The following is a 19,342-nucleotide window of genomic DNA, read 5'->3' on the forward strand; positions in this document are numbered from 1 at the left end:
ATTGCAAAGTCTGAAACATGGCTTCCTGCTGTCTTCCGCATCGGTTTTTCTCCCCCCAGAGCAACCCTCTGGAGCTCTTAAGCAGTTTTTATTTGAAAATTTGAGAACTCTTTATTTCCTAGCTTTTATTTCCATTCTTAGCTGCCAAGCTGACCGCCCCATCATCCTTTCCAGTATGTGTTTTGCCTGTACAGGAGAGGCAGCTGCTAGCATTACAGCTTAGGGAGCAAGGGCTGTGTGATAAGGCAGCAGTTCTCACGAGTGACCCTGGCCCAGCAGCGTCAGAGACACTGGGAACTGGTTAAGGATGCTGATTCTCAGGACTTTGCTCCAGGTGGTCCCATAAGGCCTGCACGTGACTCCAGTACGTGGTGAAGTGTGGGAACTGCTATGGCAGGCGATGGCACACAGCAAGGGTTTCCAGTGAGCAGAGGCTGCCGATGTCTCAGACTGTGTTCACTTCACCTGTCTCTCTCTACGCATATAAAACTGTTGAATCTGAAATGTTGTCTTTGTCATTAGTACAAACTTTGCTTTGGCCCAGAGAAACCAGTAATAAGAGATCTGAGAAATCTCTCCCTGTATAAATTAATTAATCAAAATTTCAGCCTTGCAGGAGGAAACTGTACAACCAAATTGAAGTAGCGACCACTCAACACTATGGGAAACAAATAGACTACAAACAGCAAATATAAGCTGCTAATTAGAGTTTTCAAATAAAAATAACATTGTAGACACACTACCTAATGCTTGCTGAAATGGAGCAACCCCAGTACTCTGTGCCCACCACAGCCTCTCATCAGGGCAGAAGGAAAGCCCTCCATTGCTGAACCTGAATATGCTGCTGGAGAATCTGTTAACATTTGCGCCTTCTCTTGTTGTCTGTCATTTGCACATTTCTCTGGGTTCACTGGGAACAACTGTGAAGTTGGGTGGAGTCAGGAGGAGTGAAATTTTGCAGATGCCCATTGCCTTGGAGCCATCATAATATAATACAGACTCTGTGGCCTTGATTTGAGGCTGACATCATGCCTTTTGTCTGTGTGCCCAGATTTTTGAGGGGCATAGAGCCAAGCTTGCTTTTTATTTTTATTTTTTTTTAAGATTTATTTATTTATTTATTTGGAAGGCAGAGTGACAGAGAGATTGATGGAGAGAGATCTTCCACTCACTAGTTCACTTGCCAGGTAGCTGCAGCAGCCTTCCCGGGCACATTAGCAGGAAACTGAATAGGAAGCAGAACAGCCAGGACTAGAACGCCAACATCACAAGCAGCAGCTTAACCCAATGTGCCAAAATGCTGGCCCTGAGCCAAACTTTTAGAAGTAGGAAGCCTTTATTGATTTATTTTTTAAAAGATTTATTTATTTATTTGAAAGGCAGAGAGAGAAAGAGGTCTTCCATCCGCTGGTTCACTCCCCAATTGGCCACAACAGATGGAGCTGCGCCGATCTGACACCAGGAGCCAGGAGCTTCTTCTGGGTCTCCCACATGGGTGCAGGGGCCCAAGCACTTGGGCCATCTTCTACTGCTTTCCCAGGCCATAGCAGAGAGCTGTGGAGCAGCCAGGATTCAAACCGGTGTCCATATGGGATGCCAGCACTGCAGGCGGCAACTTTACCTGCCAGCACCAGTCCCAAAGAAGCCCTTATTTTACTTTCCTCCCTTTCCCTCATCCAGCTCAGTAGTTAAATGGCTTTTTTTTTAAATGGTAGTGGTGAATTTTGAGGGTAATTATAGGCATCTATGTGTTTGATCAAAAGTATATGTTAATACACATAGCTTTATCTTTATAACAGCAAGATAAAGAAGCAAAAAATATCATCCATGCTTCCTTGAGACATTAAATGTGGACAAGGTGTGAGCCTTTGGCAAAGCCGTTGAGACTCTCCTACCCTATGTCAGAGTGCCTAGGATTAAGTCCTGTCTCCACTTCCAATCTTGCTTTTTGCACAGCATGGCAAACAGCAAATGATGGCTTGAGTGCTTGAGTCCCTGCCATCCACATGAAAGATCCAGACGAAGTTCCAGGCCCCAGGCTTTGGCCTGGCCCAGCCCTGGCTATTACAGGAATTTAGGAAGTGAACCAGCAAATAGAAGGTCTCTCACTGTCTCTCTGTCCTTCATATAAAATAAGAAACAAATAAATAGGTAAGAGAATGGTGATCCCCCTTCCTGTTTATTCTACTCAATACTTTTGATTTCTTTATTCTCCTCTCTTTATGTCTGATGTTTAGAGTCTAAATTATTTTTTTTCTTTCTAAGCATTGTGCCAACCTGAATTAGAAAACCAAGATTCACTGTTGAAGCTTCTCCTGATTCCCTTGTTTCTGTGTCCCCAGCTAGAATCATGTGTCAATCTAGAGAAAGAGGAGGAGATTGTCATTTTTTTGGCAGAGGACTTGGGACCCTGAGTAAGAAGCAGACGGTCCCAGTGCTGCCTAGATAAATGTAGCCGTAGAGGCTACAGCAGATGGTGGGTTGGGAGTTGAGCAGTAGAGAGACCTAATGGTGATAGCAATGTGTATTTGGATGTCATTATTTTATTAGTTAGCAAACAGAACCATCCTTGTGGTCTTTCCTTGGTTTTATGCGTAATAGTGCTGTAGGTGTCAGCCCCCGAGAGTTGGCACAGTAGCCTAATCAATGTGTTCTGATGTCTTTTTTGATCTATTCTGCAATATCTGTAGCTTCATTAGCAAAACACAAGGAAAGGGAAGCAAATACAGAATTTTACAAATCACTTTGCGTCCCATAAACCTCTGAAAAAAATAATTCTCTGTTTTGTTTTCCTGAGGCAGTTTCCTGAGGAGACTTGCCCTCGACTTCTCAAGTAGAGTCTTCCCAGATTAGATCACCTGCGTCTGTTGAGGGCCCCTGAGCTGGGCTTTTTTAATTTGCTAAATGCCTCTGACAGCAGATACCTCCATCAAACAACAGAAAGAATGAGAATTTGAGGAGTGAATCAGCAGATGGAAGATATATATATATATATATATATATATATATATATATATCTCCCTTCCCTCTCTCCCTGAAACTCTGCCTTTCAGATAAATAAATAAATCTTTTTTAAAATTTAAAAAAAAAAAAAAAAAGACGTATCTTTGTACAAGGTGGGTAAATAAGACAAAGCCCAGAGGAGCTTTGTCCATTTGAATATGCTGTCTGTGTGTGCCCATGATGTGGGCTGTCCTGTTCCAGGCTCACATCAGGTGTAAGCAGCTGCTTTCTGGCAGGGGATCGCACAGTGGGGCTGGCACACTGATCCAAATGCGAAACAGAACAAGGCAGGCAGGCGCGGCTAGATGCGGGCTAGCTCATCAGTCCCGTCCTGTGGAGCGGGTCTCTTCACTGATGGACATTCTTCCAGGCCCCATCCTGTCAGCCCTGTGCTTTATTTTCAGTAACTGCTAAGTGCAGACTAGGGCTGCCTGTGGGCATTGGATACGGCATGGAACACAGTGAGAAATCAAGAGTCCCCGCCGTCTAACCAGGGCTGACCTTTTTTCCTCTTAAGGATTAGTATGCAGGGTCTTCAGAATGTTCATGGAAAATGTGTAAACTACGCAGACTTCAAACTTTTTTGCACCAAAATAGACTTAACTTTTAATTCCATTTTTGCATGAACTTTTTGAAGTACCCTCATAATTAGCAAGGAGCTGTCTCGAAGACTGCCGTCTTTAAATATCCTAGTTCTCCTGAGAAAGTAAGATGTGTATTGGCGAAGTGCGTTCCATCTCCAAAGTCATACAGCAGGTGTGGAATAGGATTCCTGCTCAGAGACAGCTCTACCTGTATCACCTTTTTCGTGGAATCAATGAGTTTGAATTTTTGTTCACTTTAGCTTTGAGTTGAGGGGCCAGCATTACAGCATAGTGGGTTAAGCTTCTGCTTAAGGTGCCAGCATCCAGTTATCAGAGTGCCAATTGGAGAGCAAGCTGTTCCACTTCTGATCCAGCTTCCTGCTAAAGTGCAGGGAAGGCAGCATAAAATGGTTCTCAAGTGCTTCAGAAGCAGTACGCCAGAGAAAGAGGGAGTTAGTGAGAGGGCTGTCTTCCACCTGCTGATTCACTCCCTATATGGCTAGAACAGCCTGGGCTGGGCCAGACTAAAGCCAGAAGCTAAAGAACTCCAACCTGGTTTCCCACATGGATGACGGGGACTTGGGCCATCTTCCACTGTGTTCCCGGGCACATTAGCAGGGAGCAAATTGGAAGCAAAGCAGCTGGTACTCATACCAGCACTGAGATATGGAATGCCAGCGTTATAAGTAGTGCTCACCCTACTGCCCCACAGTGCTGACCCCAATAAATAAATAAATCGTTAAAAAAACAAAACAAAACAGCTGTTGAGTGGCTCTCCCGGAACAGCTTTTAATAGCTTTTTCCTTATCTAATCTCTCAAATGCTGTGTCCCAAGTGCGAACTAAGACTCAGCAGGTGGTTGTGGTGACGTTGACTATCCTATGGTTTCCTTTTTTTTTTTTTTTAAAGAGATTTTCTTATGTATTTATTTATTTGAAAGGCAGATGACAAAAAGGAAGAGAGAGAGAGAGAGGAAGAAAGAATCTTTCATGCAATGGTTCACTCTGTAAATGCCCACAACAGCCAGGGCTGGACCAACCTGAAGGCAGAAGCCAAAGACTCCATCTTTATCTGCTGATTGGGTGGCAAGAACTCACTTAGGCCACCATCCACTGCCTTCCCAGGCACATGAACAGGGAGCTGGATTAGAAGCAGAGCAGCTAGAACTGAAACTGGCACTCCAATATGGGATATAGGCATCCTAAGCAGTAGTTTAAACCACTGTGCCGCAATGTCTGCCCCTGTAGTTTCCTGGGTTTTTATTTTTGTTGTTGTTTGTTTGTTTTTAAGATTTATTTATTTGAAAGGCAGAGAGAGGGGGATCTTTCTTCTTCTAGTTCACTCCCCAAAAGGCTGCAACCGCTGGAGGCGGGCCAATCTAAAGCCAGAAGCTTCCTCCAGGTCTCCCCTGTGGGTGCAGGGGCCCAAGGACTTGGTCCATTCTCCACTGATTTTCCAGGCTATAGCAGGTAGCTGGGTCAGAAGTGGAGCAGTCAGGACTTGAACTGGCACCCATATGGGATGCCAGCACTGCAGGTAGCAGGTTTACCCACCAGGCCACAGCACTGACCCCTAGTTTCTTTTTCTTTTCTTTTTTTTTTTTTTTTAAGATTTGTTTATTTTATTTGAAAGACTTACACAGAGAAAGAAGGAGAGGCAGAGAGAGAGAGAGAGAGAGAGAGAGAGAGAGAGGTCTTCCATCGTCTAGTTCACTCCCCAATTGGCCACAATGGCTGGAATTGCACCTATCCAAAGCCAGGAGCTTCTTCCAGGTCTCCCATACTAGTGCAGGGGCCCAAAGACTTGGGCCATCTTCCACTGCTTTTCCAGGCCATAGCAGAGCTGGATCAGAAGTAGAGCAGCCAGGAGTTGAACCAGAGCCCATATGAGATGCTGGCAGCACTGCAGGTGGCGGCAGCTTTACCTACAAAGCCACAGTACCAGCCCCCACCCCCACCCCAGCTTCCTTTAAAAAAAAAAAAAGATTTATTTATTTTACTTGAAAGTCAGAGTTACAGAGAGAGAGAAGGAGAGGCAGAGAGAGAGAGAGGTCTTCCATCTGCTGGTTCACTCCCCAAATGGCAGCAACAGCCAGAATTGCGCCAATCTAATCTTCTTCTGGGTCTCCCACTTGGGTGCAGGGGCCCAAGGACATTGCTTCCCCAGGCCATAGCAGAGGACTTGGATTGGAAGTGGAGCAGCCAGGTCTTGAACTGGCGCCCATATGGGATGCCGGCACTGTAGGTGGAGGCTTTACCCGCTACACCACAGCGCCGGGCCCCACACCAGTTTCCTTTTAAAGTAACTGAAGTGACATATCTTTCCTGTCTCTTGTGTTTCTTTTTTTTTAATAGTGTTATTTTTTAAAAATTCATTTATTTTATTATATGAAAGGCAGCATTACGTACACACACACACACACACACACACACAGGTTGGTAGGGAGAGAGAGAGAGAGAGTGATTGATTGATTGATTTTTCCATCCACTGGTTTTCTTCCCAAATGGCCAGAACAGTCAGGGCTGGGCCAGGCCAAAGCCAGAAGCCTGGAACTCCATCCAGGTCTCCCACATGGGTGGCAGGGACCCAAGTGCTTGGGCCATCTTCCACTGCTCTCCCAGGCACATTAACAGGGATCCCAGAAGTGGAGAACTAGGACAGGAACTGATGTTCACATGGGATGCCAGCTTCCAGCAGTAGCAAGCCCCAGTACCACAACTCTGACCCTCCCGTGTTTCTTTTTCCCTGACATTTTAGTTTGAATGACAAGGTATCCTTTAGCATTTCCAGAGAGAGTTCAAGTCAGCAGGAAGGTGCCAGAATTGCTTGTCCTCAGTTCTTTTCCCAGCATCACCTCCAGACTTTCTTATCTTGTCTTCTTTCTTTGTCTGACGCAGCCTCCGTGAATGTGTTGGTGCAGAACTGCAAGATCTACAATGACGCTAGCTGCGACATTTCTGCAGACGGCCAGCTCCTGGCAGCCTTCATCCCTAGCAGCCAGAGGGGCTTTCCTGACGAAGGCATCCTGGCTGTGTACTCCCTGGCCCCCCATAACCTGGGCGAAATGCTGTACACCAAACGATTTGGTAAGAGATGGGAAACCCAACTTCAGAACAAAAGGACATTGGTTGTTTGGCATAGGCATTCCTGGGTGAGGCATGGCTTGGGTGAGACCAAAATTCACATACGGTCCCCATCTATACTGGGGCCCAGGCCAAAGAAAGATTGCTTTGCAGGGGTTCTGGCTAATAGCATGGCAGAAGAATTATGATGTTACTTACTATACAGTAACATCACTAGCATGCCACTGCTCTGATGGTCATGGCGTAAGGAACTAGGCACACACATACCCTGCAAGGCATTCCAGCATTGTGTATTAAAAGCCCCCAAAAGTATGTGGCTCTTTGATCAGGAAATCTCATTTCCAAGGAAATAATCCAAAAACTATACAAAGATTTACTTACAAGGGTGTTTACAGCAATGATATTTTTTATACAGAAAAATGTCCCTGTTGCTTTAAGAAGTTTTTAAAAGTCCTGCTTAAATAAATGATAATACAGTGACAGGGTAGAATACAATTGGACTTTAAAATGTTCTTTTGGAAGAATATTTAACTATAGAAATATGTTTATGATGAAAAAAAGGTAAATTTCAAAACAGTATTTACATACTATGATACCAGTTTTGAAATATGTGATCGTGGGGTAACAATGGTTGGCATTTGTTAAGTACATTCTATATGCTGAACACTGTACACTGCTGTCTTATACTCCTCAGTACAATCTTGAGATAACACCAGGATGACCAAACAAATAAGATTGGAGAAAAACAGGAAAGACTAAGAGTGAAAATTGTTTTCTTGGAATGGCAAGAACTCTGGGAAACGTGTATCTGTTCTGTTGGCCCTCAGGTCCCAATGCTATTTCGGTGAGCCTGTCCCCAATGGGCCGATATGTCATGGTGGGCTTGGCCTCACGAAGGATCCTGCTGCACCCCTCCACAGAGCACATGGTGGCCCAGGTCTTCAGGCTGCAACAGGCCCATGGTGGTGAGACCTCCATGAGGGTGAGTGCCATTGCTATGCCTCCACTGTACAGCACCCCTCCTAGAGTGGGCAGGGCACTGAAGGGTGGTGGGATGACCTCTGAATCAGGACCAGGGTCACAGGGAGTAAGGAAGAATTCTAGACCATCTATTACTAGCAGCTCTTACTTTTGGAAGCTGTAGACTTTTAACAGGCAGGTGCTTTCTCATACCCTAGATTATGAGCTGAGTTCCCCAGAGAGTTTCTTCAGCTAAAAGATAGTACTTCCTTATCTTAACATGAAACTTTTATTCTGGAGATATGTGAAGAACCCAAGGAAATATTTATGCTTATTTTTAAAAAGTGATTTGGAGAAAGAGAGCTATGCAAAGTGATAATACCATGAGATGTTCTTTTCTGTGGGTTAGAGCCGTGATGGGTGATGAAGACTTTAGGCAGCTACTGTGCTCTGAGCCATCCCCACTGATTTCACCAGAGGACAAAAGGTCCTGTTTTGGACCCTTTGTTATCTAAGGAGTGCCTCTCTTGTATTGCCATAAAAGCCTTCTGGGTGTCATGTGGTTAGTGGCCTTTTGGACTGAGCCAGACTTGTGTGCCTGACTGAGCTTCCCACATCCCACAGGGGCTCATTTGGCCATAGTTTTGTCAAGGAGAGTCAAGCATTTGAACAGTTCTCTAAATTAGACCATATTTAAACTCTGTCTCAAGCTAAGAACCTGTGAATTAATTCCCTCAGTGTTTGTATAGTCTGTACCATTTATGATTTCATGTACTTACTAGCATATTTTTCTTTAGCTGTGTGGTATGTATGTTTCATTGGGTGCAGCACATCCTCCAGGGTCTTTCATTTAGTTGCTGATGTTTGTTGAATGTCTGGAATGGGAACCATTTGTTTAAAGGCAATTTAAGAGCTAGGACTCATTACATACAAGATGATGGCAAGTTGGTGGCCTGCTGTGGTCCTTGCCTCTCCAGCCTCTTCTCCAGCTATATCCTCTAACTACCTACTGAGCCACTTTCCAGGCTCCTTGAATTTGATGAGGTGCTTTCTTGCCAGGTGCCTTTGTCTGGACTGCCCTTCTCTCTTCCATCTCCACCTGTCCACAAGCTCTTCCCTTCTGTGTCGCCCTCCTTAACAGAATTGATCACTCCTCCCTTGTGCCTCCACGGTACCTGGTGCACACTCCTCATGTTAGTACTCATCACACCAAACTGCAGTTATTTGTTCCCATGCCATTCCCCTCTCCTGGACTGTGAGCTCCTTAAGAACAGACACCATGTCTGTTTTATCTTTATAAAGTCCAAGTACCTACTAGGTAATCTGACATTTCGTAGAAGCGGAATAAATGAATCTCAAGAGAAGCATCCTCCCTAACCTTTCTAGTTGGTAACTAGCGCAGCCAATGATGTCTGCCATCACGTCTCATCAGGCCTCTGAAAGGAGTAGAAACCAGATGGTTTCTGCTGTTGACATTATAATGACAGGACAGGTCTGATTCTTGAGTTCCATGTGATTCTGAAAATATTTGACATTGGGTGAATGAGAAAAAACTGCATGGTAAGTTCATCAAGCTTATTTCTATGTTTAAAGGTGAAAATTGAGTTTTAAATTTTTGTTTGTTTTATCTTAAGCAGACTGGGATGTTAACAGTACCTGGTGTCTGCATTTCTCCACCCAGAACCCCAGTCCCAACAGCTGATCTTCTAACCTTCCTACCTAATTGTGAAACAGTTATGTGTAGTCATTGAGAGGCAGGATCCGATTTCAGTGATACGAATGGACATCTCCAGCCTATTCTGGAAGCCAGAGATCTGGCCCGACTTGTGAGCATAGCCAGTCGGTTCTGCATCCTAGCAAGGTTCCTCTTTTCCATAAGTAGCCAGAAACATCTGACTAAGGGCAAACAGCTATGCAGTGGCAACCACAGTAGTGGGATCTGTTGGCACAGGTAGGGTGGCAGTTGAAGGCCTACAGCTAAAGAACTCTGCTGAGGAGCCAGGCTAAGCCATTGCTGTCCTGATAAGGAGTTCACGGCAACTAGTCTGCCACTGCTTGACTCATGGCAAGAGCTTGCTCTGAGGCCTCCCAGTTAGGCATTTCTGATTCCTAGGTGCCATCTGGCACCAGGAGAAGGAGCTGAACTGACTAGAAGGTTCCTGTTTGGAAAATGTTCTCTCCCAAGAGACCAGAGCAAGACATCTGTCTCAGCAAGGTTTTACTCAGTTAGTGTCCACTCAGTCTGAATTTGCCTACATGTGACAGAAAGGTTTCTTGTTTTCCAGGCTTTGGTTACCCCTTGCATTCAAAGGCACCAAAGCACTAAGCACATGTCCTTGAGTTCAGTCTTTAGTGGAAGGAAAGACACCAGTTTTTTTGGATAGCTGTGCTGTACCGTCGTTTAAGACAAGAAGTGAGTTCTTTTCTGAGAGCAGGAAACTAGGGGGATAGTAGAGTGTTTCCCTCTCTGATGTCAAGCCCTGGTTTTGAAGGAATACTTTTGTGGGTAATGGACCTGTTCTAGGGGCTCTCTAACCAGAATTCCTTCTCTGTTTGATGTCAACTCTTGGAATTCATTGTGGCAATATATTTTTTTAAGATTTTATTTATTGTTTATTTGAGAAGTAGAGTTACAGACAATGAGAAGGAGAGACAGGAAAGGTCCTCCATCTGCTGGTTCACTCCCTCAAATGGCCACAATGGCTGGAGCTGGGCTTATCCAAAGCCAGGAGCCAGGAGCTTCATCTGGGTCTGCCATGTAGGTCCAGGGACCCAAACTCTTGAGCCATCTTCTCCTGCTTTCCCAGACCATAGCAGAGAGCTGGATTGGAAGAAGAGCAGCCAGGACTAGAACTGGTGCCCATGTGGGATGCCAGCACCACAGGCAAAGGATTAACCTACTACGCCACAGCACCAGACCCCGTGGCAATATTTTGAAAGATGTACTTGTTGGGCCAACAGACATTCCCCGGAGAACATCCACCAGAGCGTTAATTTATTTTAATTCCCACTAAGTGATATATCTCCCCAAGAGATGATCTCTTACATGACCCTCTGTGAAAACTGCAGATGAACTGCTAATTGTGATTAGCTTTGGCACTTTTATTCTAAGCAGTTCTTTAGACCTTGGATCAGTGCTTGTCAACCCATGATCTTTGGACAACCAGCATTAAAACTCCTTGGTGCCCTTGTTAAAATACTGATCCAGGTCAGACCTAAAATTAGAATAGAATGGTGACCAGAGGGACCATGTGTCTGTATGTTTTAAGCCAGTTTTCCAGGGTTTGGTGTTTGATGTGGTAGTTAAGAGTCCTCTTGGAACAACCACATTTCCTTATCAGAATTCCTGGGTTCAAGTCCCGGCTCTGTTCCCAGTTCCAGGTTCCTTCTAATGTGCACACTGGAAGCAGCAGATGATGGCTCAAGTAGTTGATTTTGCCACCCATGTGAGAGACCCAGATTGAGTTTCTGTCTCCTGGCTTTGTCTTGGCCCAGCCCCATCTCTTTTGAGCATTTGGGGAGGGAAACAGCATATGGAAGCTCAGTGTGTGTGTGTGTGTGTGTGTGTGTGTACACATATGTATGTGTGTGCACACATGTATGCATGTTTGTATACCTTTAAAGTAAATAAAATAAATAGAAACTATATAAAACAAGCCCTTAAGATGATTTAGATGCATACTTGAACTTGAGAACTACTGTTGTTAGCATCTACTTTCTTTCCTGATAGGTTTTTATGCTCAACTTTCACAGCAAGGTAGAGACATAATTTTCAGATTTACTTACAATTGTGATTTTTTCTTTCTTTCTTTTTGTTTTTAAAGATTTATTTATTTATTTGAAAGACAGAATTACAGAGAGAGGGAGAGAAATCCTCCATTTGCTGGTTCACCGGCCCCCAGATGGTCACAACAGCTGGAGCTGGGCCAATCCAAAGCCAGGAGCAAAGAGCTTTCCCTGGATCCCCTACGCGGGTGCAGGGGCCCAAGGACTTGGGCCATCTTCCACTGCCCTCCTAGGCCATGGCAGAGAGCTAGATTGGAAGTGGAGCAGGTGGGGCTTAAACCAGTGTCCATATGGGATGCCGGCACTGCAGGCGGCAGCTTTACCCGTTAAGCCAAAGTGCCGTCCCCACCATTGTGTTTTTACGTGTGGTGTTTTGCTCCTTTTCTAATTTTGTTGCAAGCACAGTGGTGTTTGTGTTCTATTTCCTACCAAATTCCACTTTTTGGCTGACTGTGTATCGCCTCCCAGGTTTTCTCAGCTGTTTCCACGCTCTGGGTTCTCTGTTGACTTATCTCTATGTGCTAAATTCTTTCCTTCCCATGTTGAATTGAGTTTTTTACTTTATTTCTAGGATCCTGGGTCCTTTTGATCTTTCCCTTCTCTGCTTACAGAAGTTAGATTTGGTCTCCCCAATTCTAATGACTGGCAAACCAGGCCGAAAAAGGCGGGCACATATTTTCTCTCTCCCTTTCCTCCATCTGAAATTCCTCCAACCTGGATCTGCTACTGTGTGTGACTCAGAGTCTTATTTTCTGCCTGACTCCCTGGTACTTGAGCCAGTGAAGGCTTTGTTAATTTTTTTGTTTTGTTTTTAAGTTAGGATTTTAGAAATTGCTGAGCTGAAGTTTTGCCGAATTCTCAAAACACTAAACTGCCTATGTTCTGTCTCAGCTTTCATTTTCTAATTGGAAAAAGGCACAATATTGTAACAGAAAACTGCAATTAATTTTCTAAAATAGTGGCAACTTGCACTTTATAATAACTTTGGTTGTAACCAAGTGAAAGCATAATAACAAAATACAAAGTTACTAATGAAACCAGAAATAGTCATATATCAAACTGTTCTTCCAGTTTTTTCACAGTAAATGCTGTTACTTAGGAAGGGGGGAAAAGCCAGCAACTGTGCAGGGGGACCCAGAGACAGGGCAGGGGCCTGCACTGTGGCGTAGAAGGTTAGGCCTCCGCCTGCAGTGCTGGCGTCCCATATGAGCACTGGTTCAAGTCCTGGCTGCTCCACTTCCTACCCAGCTCCCTGCTAATGCACCTAGAAAAGCAGCGGAAGGTGGCCCTTGTGCTTGGGCCCCTGCACCCACGTTGGGGGCCAGGAAGAAGCTCCTGGCTTCAGTCTAGCCACTACAGCCATTTGGGGAGAAAACCAACAGGTGGAAGATTTATTTGCCTCTCTCTCTCTCACTCTCACTCTCATTTTCAAATAAATAAATCTTTTAGAAAGAGAAGCAATGCTAGGACATTTTGAGCTTCAAAGCAAGAATATGGATTAGTGCTTTCAGCACAGGAATTAACAGGTAGATACTGTTTCTCTCAGGTGCATGGACCACCCAGTAGGTGGAAACTATAGGAATTTGAGTGGTTTTATAAGAACTACCAAGGGTCTTCATTCTATAAAGCACAAGGATCTTGAATCTCACCAGTGCTGGTTTACTTTTCTCTCTGTTCATTTTAACGGCAGAAGTGATGGACAAGGACACTTTTGTTTGACTTGGTTGAGGGAAGAAGCATTAGAACAGAAAGCAGTTTAGCTCCCCTTTCTGCATGTAAGAGCATTGTGTGCTTTAACGCAGAGTTTCAGATATGTAAGGGTCAATTTTATGGAGAGCTTTTTTCTTTGTGTCTGTGTGGTAAAACTATATTCAAGGGTTGAGTGACTTTCATGGAGACAGATCAATAGTTTGGAGGTGGATTGGAAAGAGAACATTTATTTTCTTCCTTCTCCTCCTCTCCCTTCCCCTTCCTCTCTCTTCCCTTAAAATTAAAAAAGTAAAATAAAATTCTTTCTCTATGAGACACAAAGAGACAGAGAGCTCCTATTTACTGGTTGATGTTCCAGTTAGCCACAATGGTCAGAGCTGGGATCTTAATCCAAATGGGTAGTAGGGACCCGACTGCCTCACAGCACATTAGGAAGCTGGAATCAGGGGCAGAGCTGTGGCTTGAACCCAGCCACCCCAGGACTGCATGCAGGCATCCCAACTGTCAGCTTATCCACTGGGCCAAGTGCCCAGCCCTCTCCGCCCTTCTTGATCCTAAGGGCCTCACTGTACGGTGATAGTCTTTTTTTTATTTTTAAGATTATTTATTTTTATTTAAAAGACAGAGTTACAGAGAAGCTGAAGCTGAGAATGAGAGAGAGAGAGAGAGGTCTTCCATCTGCTGGTTCACTACCCAGATGGCCGCAACACCCAGAGCTGCGCCGATCTGAAGCCAGGAGCCAGGAGCTTTTTCTGGGTCTCCCACTTGGGTGCAGGGGCCCAAGGATGTGGGCCATCTTCTACTGCTTTCCCAGGCCATAGCAGAGAGCTGGATCAGAAGTGGAGTAGCCAGGACTCGAACCAGCGTACAAATGGGATTCCAGCACTGTGGGTGGCTTTACCTGCTTTGCTACAGCTCCGGCCCCTCCCACATGCATCTTCTAGAGTTCTATCAACACACATCCCTTCCTCCTCAACAGGTCTAAGGCAGCAGAGAAGGAAAGTAGGTTTGTTACCATTTTTCATAGTCTTGTAACTCACCCAGATCTGACTGGGCAGTAGTTCTCAATGTGTGGAGCTCTGATGACCACATCAGATTTACAGGGAGCTTAGTAGAAGTGCAGGGTCTCAGCCTCACTTCAGACCTGATGAATCAGAAATTCTTGGGAGCAGCTCTGCCATTTGTGCTTTACCAGCCTTTCATGCTGCTGAGAATCGGCCATTGACTACATTGACTGGGGATTCCAGTGAGACCTGGCTTGTCAGCATAGCCAGGCCTTTCCATATTTCTTTCCCAGTCTCTTACTCTGTGTCATCATCTGGTTTGCCACTATGCCTCCTGTTAGCCAGATCTTTCATGTATTTCAGAAACTGACAAACCTTCTTGCCCTAAGCTTCTCTGGAGGACTTTAAAGACTAATGCTGGGGGCCGGCGCTGTGGTGTAGCAGGTAAAGCTGCCGCCTGCAGTGCCGGTATCCCATATGGACACTGGGTCAAGACCTGGCTGCTCCTCTTCCAATCGCGTTCTCTGCTATGGCCTGGAAAGCAGTAGAAGATGGCCCAAGACCTTGGGCCCCTGCACCCACATGGAAGACCCAGAGGAAGCTCCTGGCTCCTGGCTTCGGATCAGTGCAGCTCCAGCCATTGAGGCCAATTGGGGAGTGAACTAGCAAATAGAAGACCTCTCTCACTCACACGCTCTCTCTCTCTTTCTCTCTGCCTCTCCTCTCTCTGTGTAACTCTGACTTTCAAATGAATAAATAAAATCTTTAAAAAAATGACTAATGCCTTGAGAACTTTTTCTAATCCTGATTAAAATTCTTACTTGCCCGCAGTTGGTTTGACTTAGCCTCTCACCTGCAAGCCCATAAGTGTTTTCCTTCGTGCTGGAATACAGAAATGCGTCAGCTTAAAGAGTGAGCAGCAAGGTCTCTTTCTCTCCAGGCCCTTCCCCATTTGAATGAGTATTTCTTGGGCTTCTTTTCCCGACATTCAACTCACTGCTATCCTTGTTTGGGAGGTGTCTGAGATAATACCCACTAATGGATATTTTAGAGTCACCCTGGCTATAAACATTAGTTGGCTTTCACAGCCACCTTCACCGAGCCTTGTGGTAACTGATTGTTATTATATCAAGTTCATTCAAAGAACCATAGATTAATACCCAGAGGGCTGAAGTTATTGGAACTACAGTTGTAGCTTAGATCCTGGATCAGGATAGGTGGCCAGTGCCATTAGCACTGACCAGCATCTATTTAACTGCCCATATAAAGAGGCTCTTCTGACTTTTCCTAACGTGCAGTCTTTATTACCTAGTCTTCGCTATGACTCCTTTCCTCCCTTTTACCCTGTGATGTAATCTTTTTTTTTTTTTTTTTGACAGGCAGAGTGGACAGTGAGAGAGAGAGAGAGAGAGAGAGAAAGGTCTTCCTTTTGCCGTTCGTTCACCCTCCAATGGCCGCCGCGGCCGGCGCACCGCGCTGATCCGATGGCAGGAGCCAGGAGCCAGGTGCTTTTCCTGGTCTCCCATGGGGTGCAGGGCCCAAGCACTTGGGCCATCCTCCACTGCACTCCCTGGCCACAGCAGAGAGCTGGCCTGGAAGAGGGGCAACTGGGACAGAATCCGGCGCCCCGACCGGGACTAGAACCCAGTGTGCCAGCGCCGCTAAGCGGAGGATTAGCCTAGTGAGCCGCGGCGCCGGCCGTGATGTAATCCTAATCATCTGTACTTTTCTAGGTTCTCAAAGTTTGATTTTTAAAAGGTGACCTAGAAGGCCAGCGCCGGCACACCGGGTTCTAGTCCCGGTCGGGGCGCCGGATTCTGTCCCGGTTGCCCCTCTTCCAGGCCAGCTCTCTGCTGTGGCCCGGGAGTGCAGTGGAGGATGGCCCAAGTGCTTGGGCCCTGCACCCGCATGGGAGACCAGGAAAAGCACCTGGCTCCTGGCTTCAGATCAGCGTGGTGCGCCAGCCGCAGCACGCCGGCTGCGGCGACCATTGGAGGGTGAACCAATGGAAAAGGAAGACATTTCTCTCCGTCTCTCTCTCTCTCACTGTCCACTCTGCCTGTTTAAAAAAAAAAAAAAAAAAAAAGTGACCTAGAACTTCAGTTCCATCCAGAGTGTTCTCCAGAAATTCCAAGGAACTGAGCCTCTTGTTAATCTTGTCTGGCCTTGGAGGGTGGCAAATACCAAAAATAAAGACATTTTATTTTTGTATCCTGGAAGGGTACTATTTCTTCAAGCAGAGATTGGGATAAAAGAGACATGGCTTTGTTGTCAGAAGTGATTTACTCCTGCCTAAGATTTTGTCCTCATTAATTTTCTTAAAGCTGCCTGTCAGTTGATTAAAAGCTGTTTCCGCTGCAATTATCTCAAAGTTGGCTTCTAAGATGTGGTACAAAGCATCTATCCTCAAAAAGTTCCTTTCTTCAGAACATTGTAGGAAAGGGGAGGGAGTATGGAAGAAGTCAGAGGTGTCTCCGATGTGATTTGCCAGAGAAGGGCGGGGCAAGATAAAAAAATTAAAAATAACATTAGAATTACAGTCAAAGCCATTCATTTAGGTAATTTTTTTCCCTGACAGATTCATCCAATTCTGACAGTTTCTTTCCTCCCTGTTCTCTTAGTGGAATATGGTCCCTACTGCATTTTATTATTTTTTTAAGATTATTTATTTAATTGAAAGGCAGAGTGTCAGAGAGAGAGAGACTGAGACAGAGAGAAAGATCTTTCATCTTCTGGTTCATCCCCCAAATGGCCACAGCAGCCAAATCCGGGCCAGGCCAGAGCCAAGATCTCCATTCAGGTCTCCAGTGTAGGTGGCAGGGGCTCAAGAGTTTGGGCCATCCTGTGCTGCTTTCCCTGACACATTAGCAGGGAGCTGTATCAGAAATGGAGCAACAGCTGGGATTCAAACCAGCATTCTGATTTGTTGCTGGACTCACAAGCAGTAGCTTAACCTGCTGCCCCACAACATCAGCCCCCACATTTAATCTTTTTACTCAAGAAAATTTTATTGAACCCCTGCCATGGGTCAGGTACTTTGCTCAGTCTCAGAATGCAGCAGTAAACTAATTGATTAATCTCTGCTCTTGTGGTACTTCCCTAGTAGATGTTGACTGAACTTTTTGTTTTTAAAAGACTTATTTATTTGAAAGGCAGAGTTACAGAGAGAGAGAGGGAGAGACAGAGAGAAAGATCCTCCATCCTCTGGTTCACTCCAAATGGCCACAATGCCCAAAGCTGGGCCAGTCTGAAGCTGGGAGCCAGGAGCTTCCTTCAGGTCTCCCACGTGGTTTCAGGGGCCCTAGCACTTGGGCTGTACTCTGCTGCTCTCCCAGGTGCATTAGCAGGGAGCTGGGTCAGAAGTAGAGCAGCCAGAACTCGAACCAGCACCCATCCAGGATGCTAGCAGCACAGGGAGTGGCTTTACCTGCTATTCCATAGTGCCGGTCCTTTGACTGAGCTTTTTGATTTTTTTTTTCAGCCTTCAATGCACTTGGCTCATGGGATGCCCTCAACATTTGTTTCATGAACATGTAACACACATTAATTGTGTGCCCTGTACTTCCTCACCCATATATGCATATACATCCTGCTCAGCACCAACACTATCAGTATGCCTAGCCCATTGTTCAATAAACTGTAATTGGTTGAAAGTGAGGTTATCCTGAAAATATGGGGTGTCTTACTCATTTCCACAATTCTGCACAGTATCAGGATTCTCAGTGTTCTAGGGTCAGTACTGAACATGGTAAGAGATTCACAGTAGATAGTTTCAAAAGTAGAAGGCTGAACATTCTGTTGTTTTGAAGAAGCTGGAAGTATATAAGGTTATTCTTGTCTTGAACAGATACATACTTTCTTCTAAAAAACTAAATGGATCAGAGGATAGGCATTTGCCATAGGGCTTAGCATTCCATTTAAGATGCCTGCATCCCACATTAGAATGCTGGTTTGAGTCCTGGCTCTGCTTCCAGTTAAGCTTCCTGCTAATGCACACATGAGAAGCAGTGGTGATGGCTCAAGTATGTGGTCTTGCGCACCCAAGTGGAAGACCCAGATTGAGTTCTAGCTCCTCATTTTGACCTGGTTCAGCCCCAGCCTTAAGGCCATTAGGGGAGTGAACCAGCAGAAGGAAGATCAATCTCTCTCTTTCCATCTCTCTCTCTCTAACTCTACTTTTCAAATAAATAAGTGAATAAAACATACATTCACTGATTAAAAAAAAAACTACATGATCAAGCAAAACAAAAAGTCTCTCTTATGCAGGTGAATCTACTCATTAGTCCTTTTCCTTTGGAATCTGGAAAGCCAGGAAGCTCAAGAACATGCTCAGTGATATGGGAACAGGAAGAAGTAATTATTTTAATTTCTGGGAATTCGAGCCGGCGCCACGGCTCAATAGGCTAATCCTCCGCCTAGTGGCGCCGGCACACCGGGTTCTAGTCCTGGTCAGGGCGCCGGATTCTGTCCCGATTGCCCTTCTTCCAGACCAGCTCTCTGCTATGGCCCGGGAGTACAGTGGAGGATGGCCCAAGTACTTGGGCCCTGCACCCCATGGGAGACCAGGAGAAGCACCTGGCTCCTGCCATCAGATCAGCGCGGTGCGCCGGCCGCAGCGCACCAGCCATGGTGGCCATTGGAGGGTGAACCAATGGCAAAGGAAGACCTGTCTCTCTCTCTCTCTCATTGTCCACTCTGCCTGTAAAAAAAAAAAAAAAAAAAAAAAAAAAAAAAAAAAAAAAAAAAAATCTGGGAATTCCAGAAGTAATGAGTGCCTTAATCCCCCCTTTTTTTCCTTCCCCAATTTAGTGTAGACATAAATCTCTCAGCTGCAGTGATTTTTGTGATTCTAATGGCCAGAAATGGCCTTTGGAAAACAAAAATGCTTACCCTCTTTGTCCTTGGGATCTCTTTGAGGAACAAATAAATAAGACAAAGTCCCAACAAATCCCAGGAGGTTGGCTGAAATTACTTCAAGGCAAGGGACTGTCAGTAGCAACAAAGGGCAACACATTCCAGAGAGTTAAGGAAAGCAGTTGTTTGTTCTTCTCTTCTGTTGGGAGAACTTTGGTTTGGACAGATGTGGTCCAGGTAGAATTGTTCCTGCTTGAGTTAAATGGAAGGGGAAAATTAGATGACGTTCCATTCTGGTTTTCATTTTTTAGTAACTAGTTTAAAAATTGCATCAGCAGGGCAGGTGTTGTGGATCAGC

At 45.3% G+C, this 19,342-nt stretch overlaps 1 protein-coding gene across 9 annotated transcripts in view; it reads left to right on the forward strand.

Annotated features, from left to right (window-relative positions):
- AMBRA1 (autophagy and beclin 1 regulator 1) overlaps window positions 1-19,342 on the forward strand; it is a 234,689-nt gene that overhangs the window by 185,383 nt on the left and 29,964 nt on the right. For all 9 annotated transcript variants that reach the window (XM_051826317.3, XM_051826319.3, XM_089327189.1 and 6 more), the window contains 2 exons: window positions 6,485-6,673; window positions 7,498-7,652. In XM_051826317.3, coding sequence (XP_051682277.2) covers window positions 6,485-6,673; window positions 7,498-7,652 — 344 coding nt within the window. The remainder of the gene's footprint in view (window positions 1-6,484; window positions 6,674-7,497; window positions 7,653-19,342) is intronic.

The sequence above is a fragment of the Oryctolagus cuniculus genome, chromosome 1, assembly GCF_051225735.1.
Source record: "Oryctolagus cuniculus isolate XC-2025 breed Fujian yellow rabbit chromosome 1, ASM5122573v1, whole genome shotgun sequence".
NCBI classification, from domain to species: domain Eukaryota; kingdom Metazoa; phylum Chordata; class Mammalia; order Lagomorpha; family Leporidae; genus Oryctolagus; species Oryctolagus cuniculus.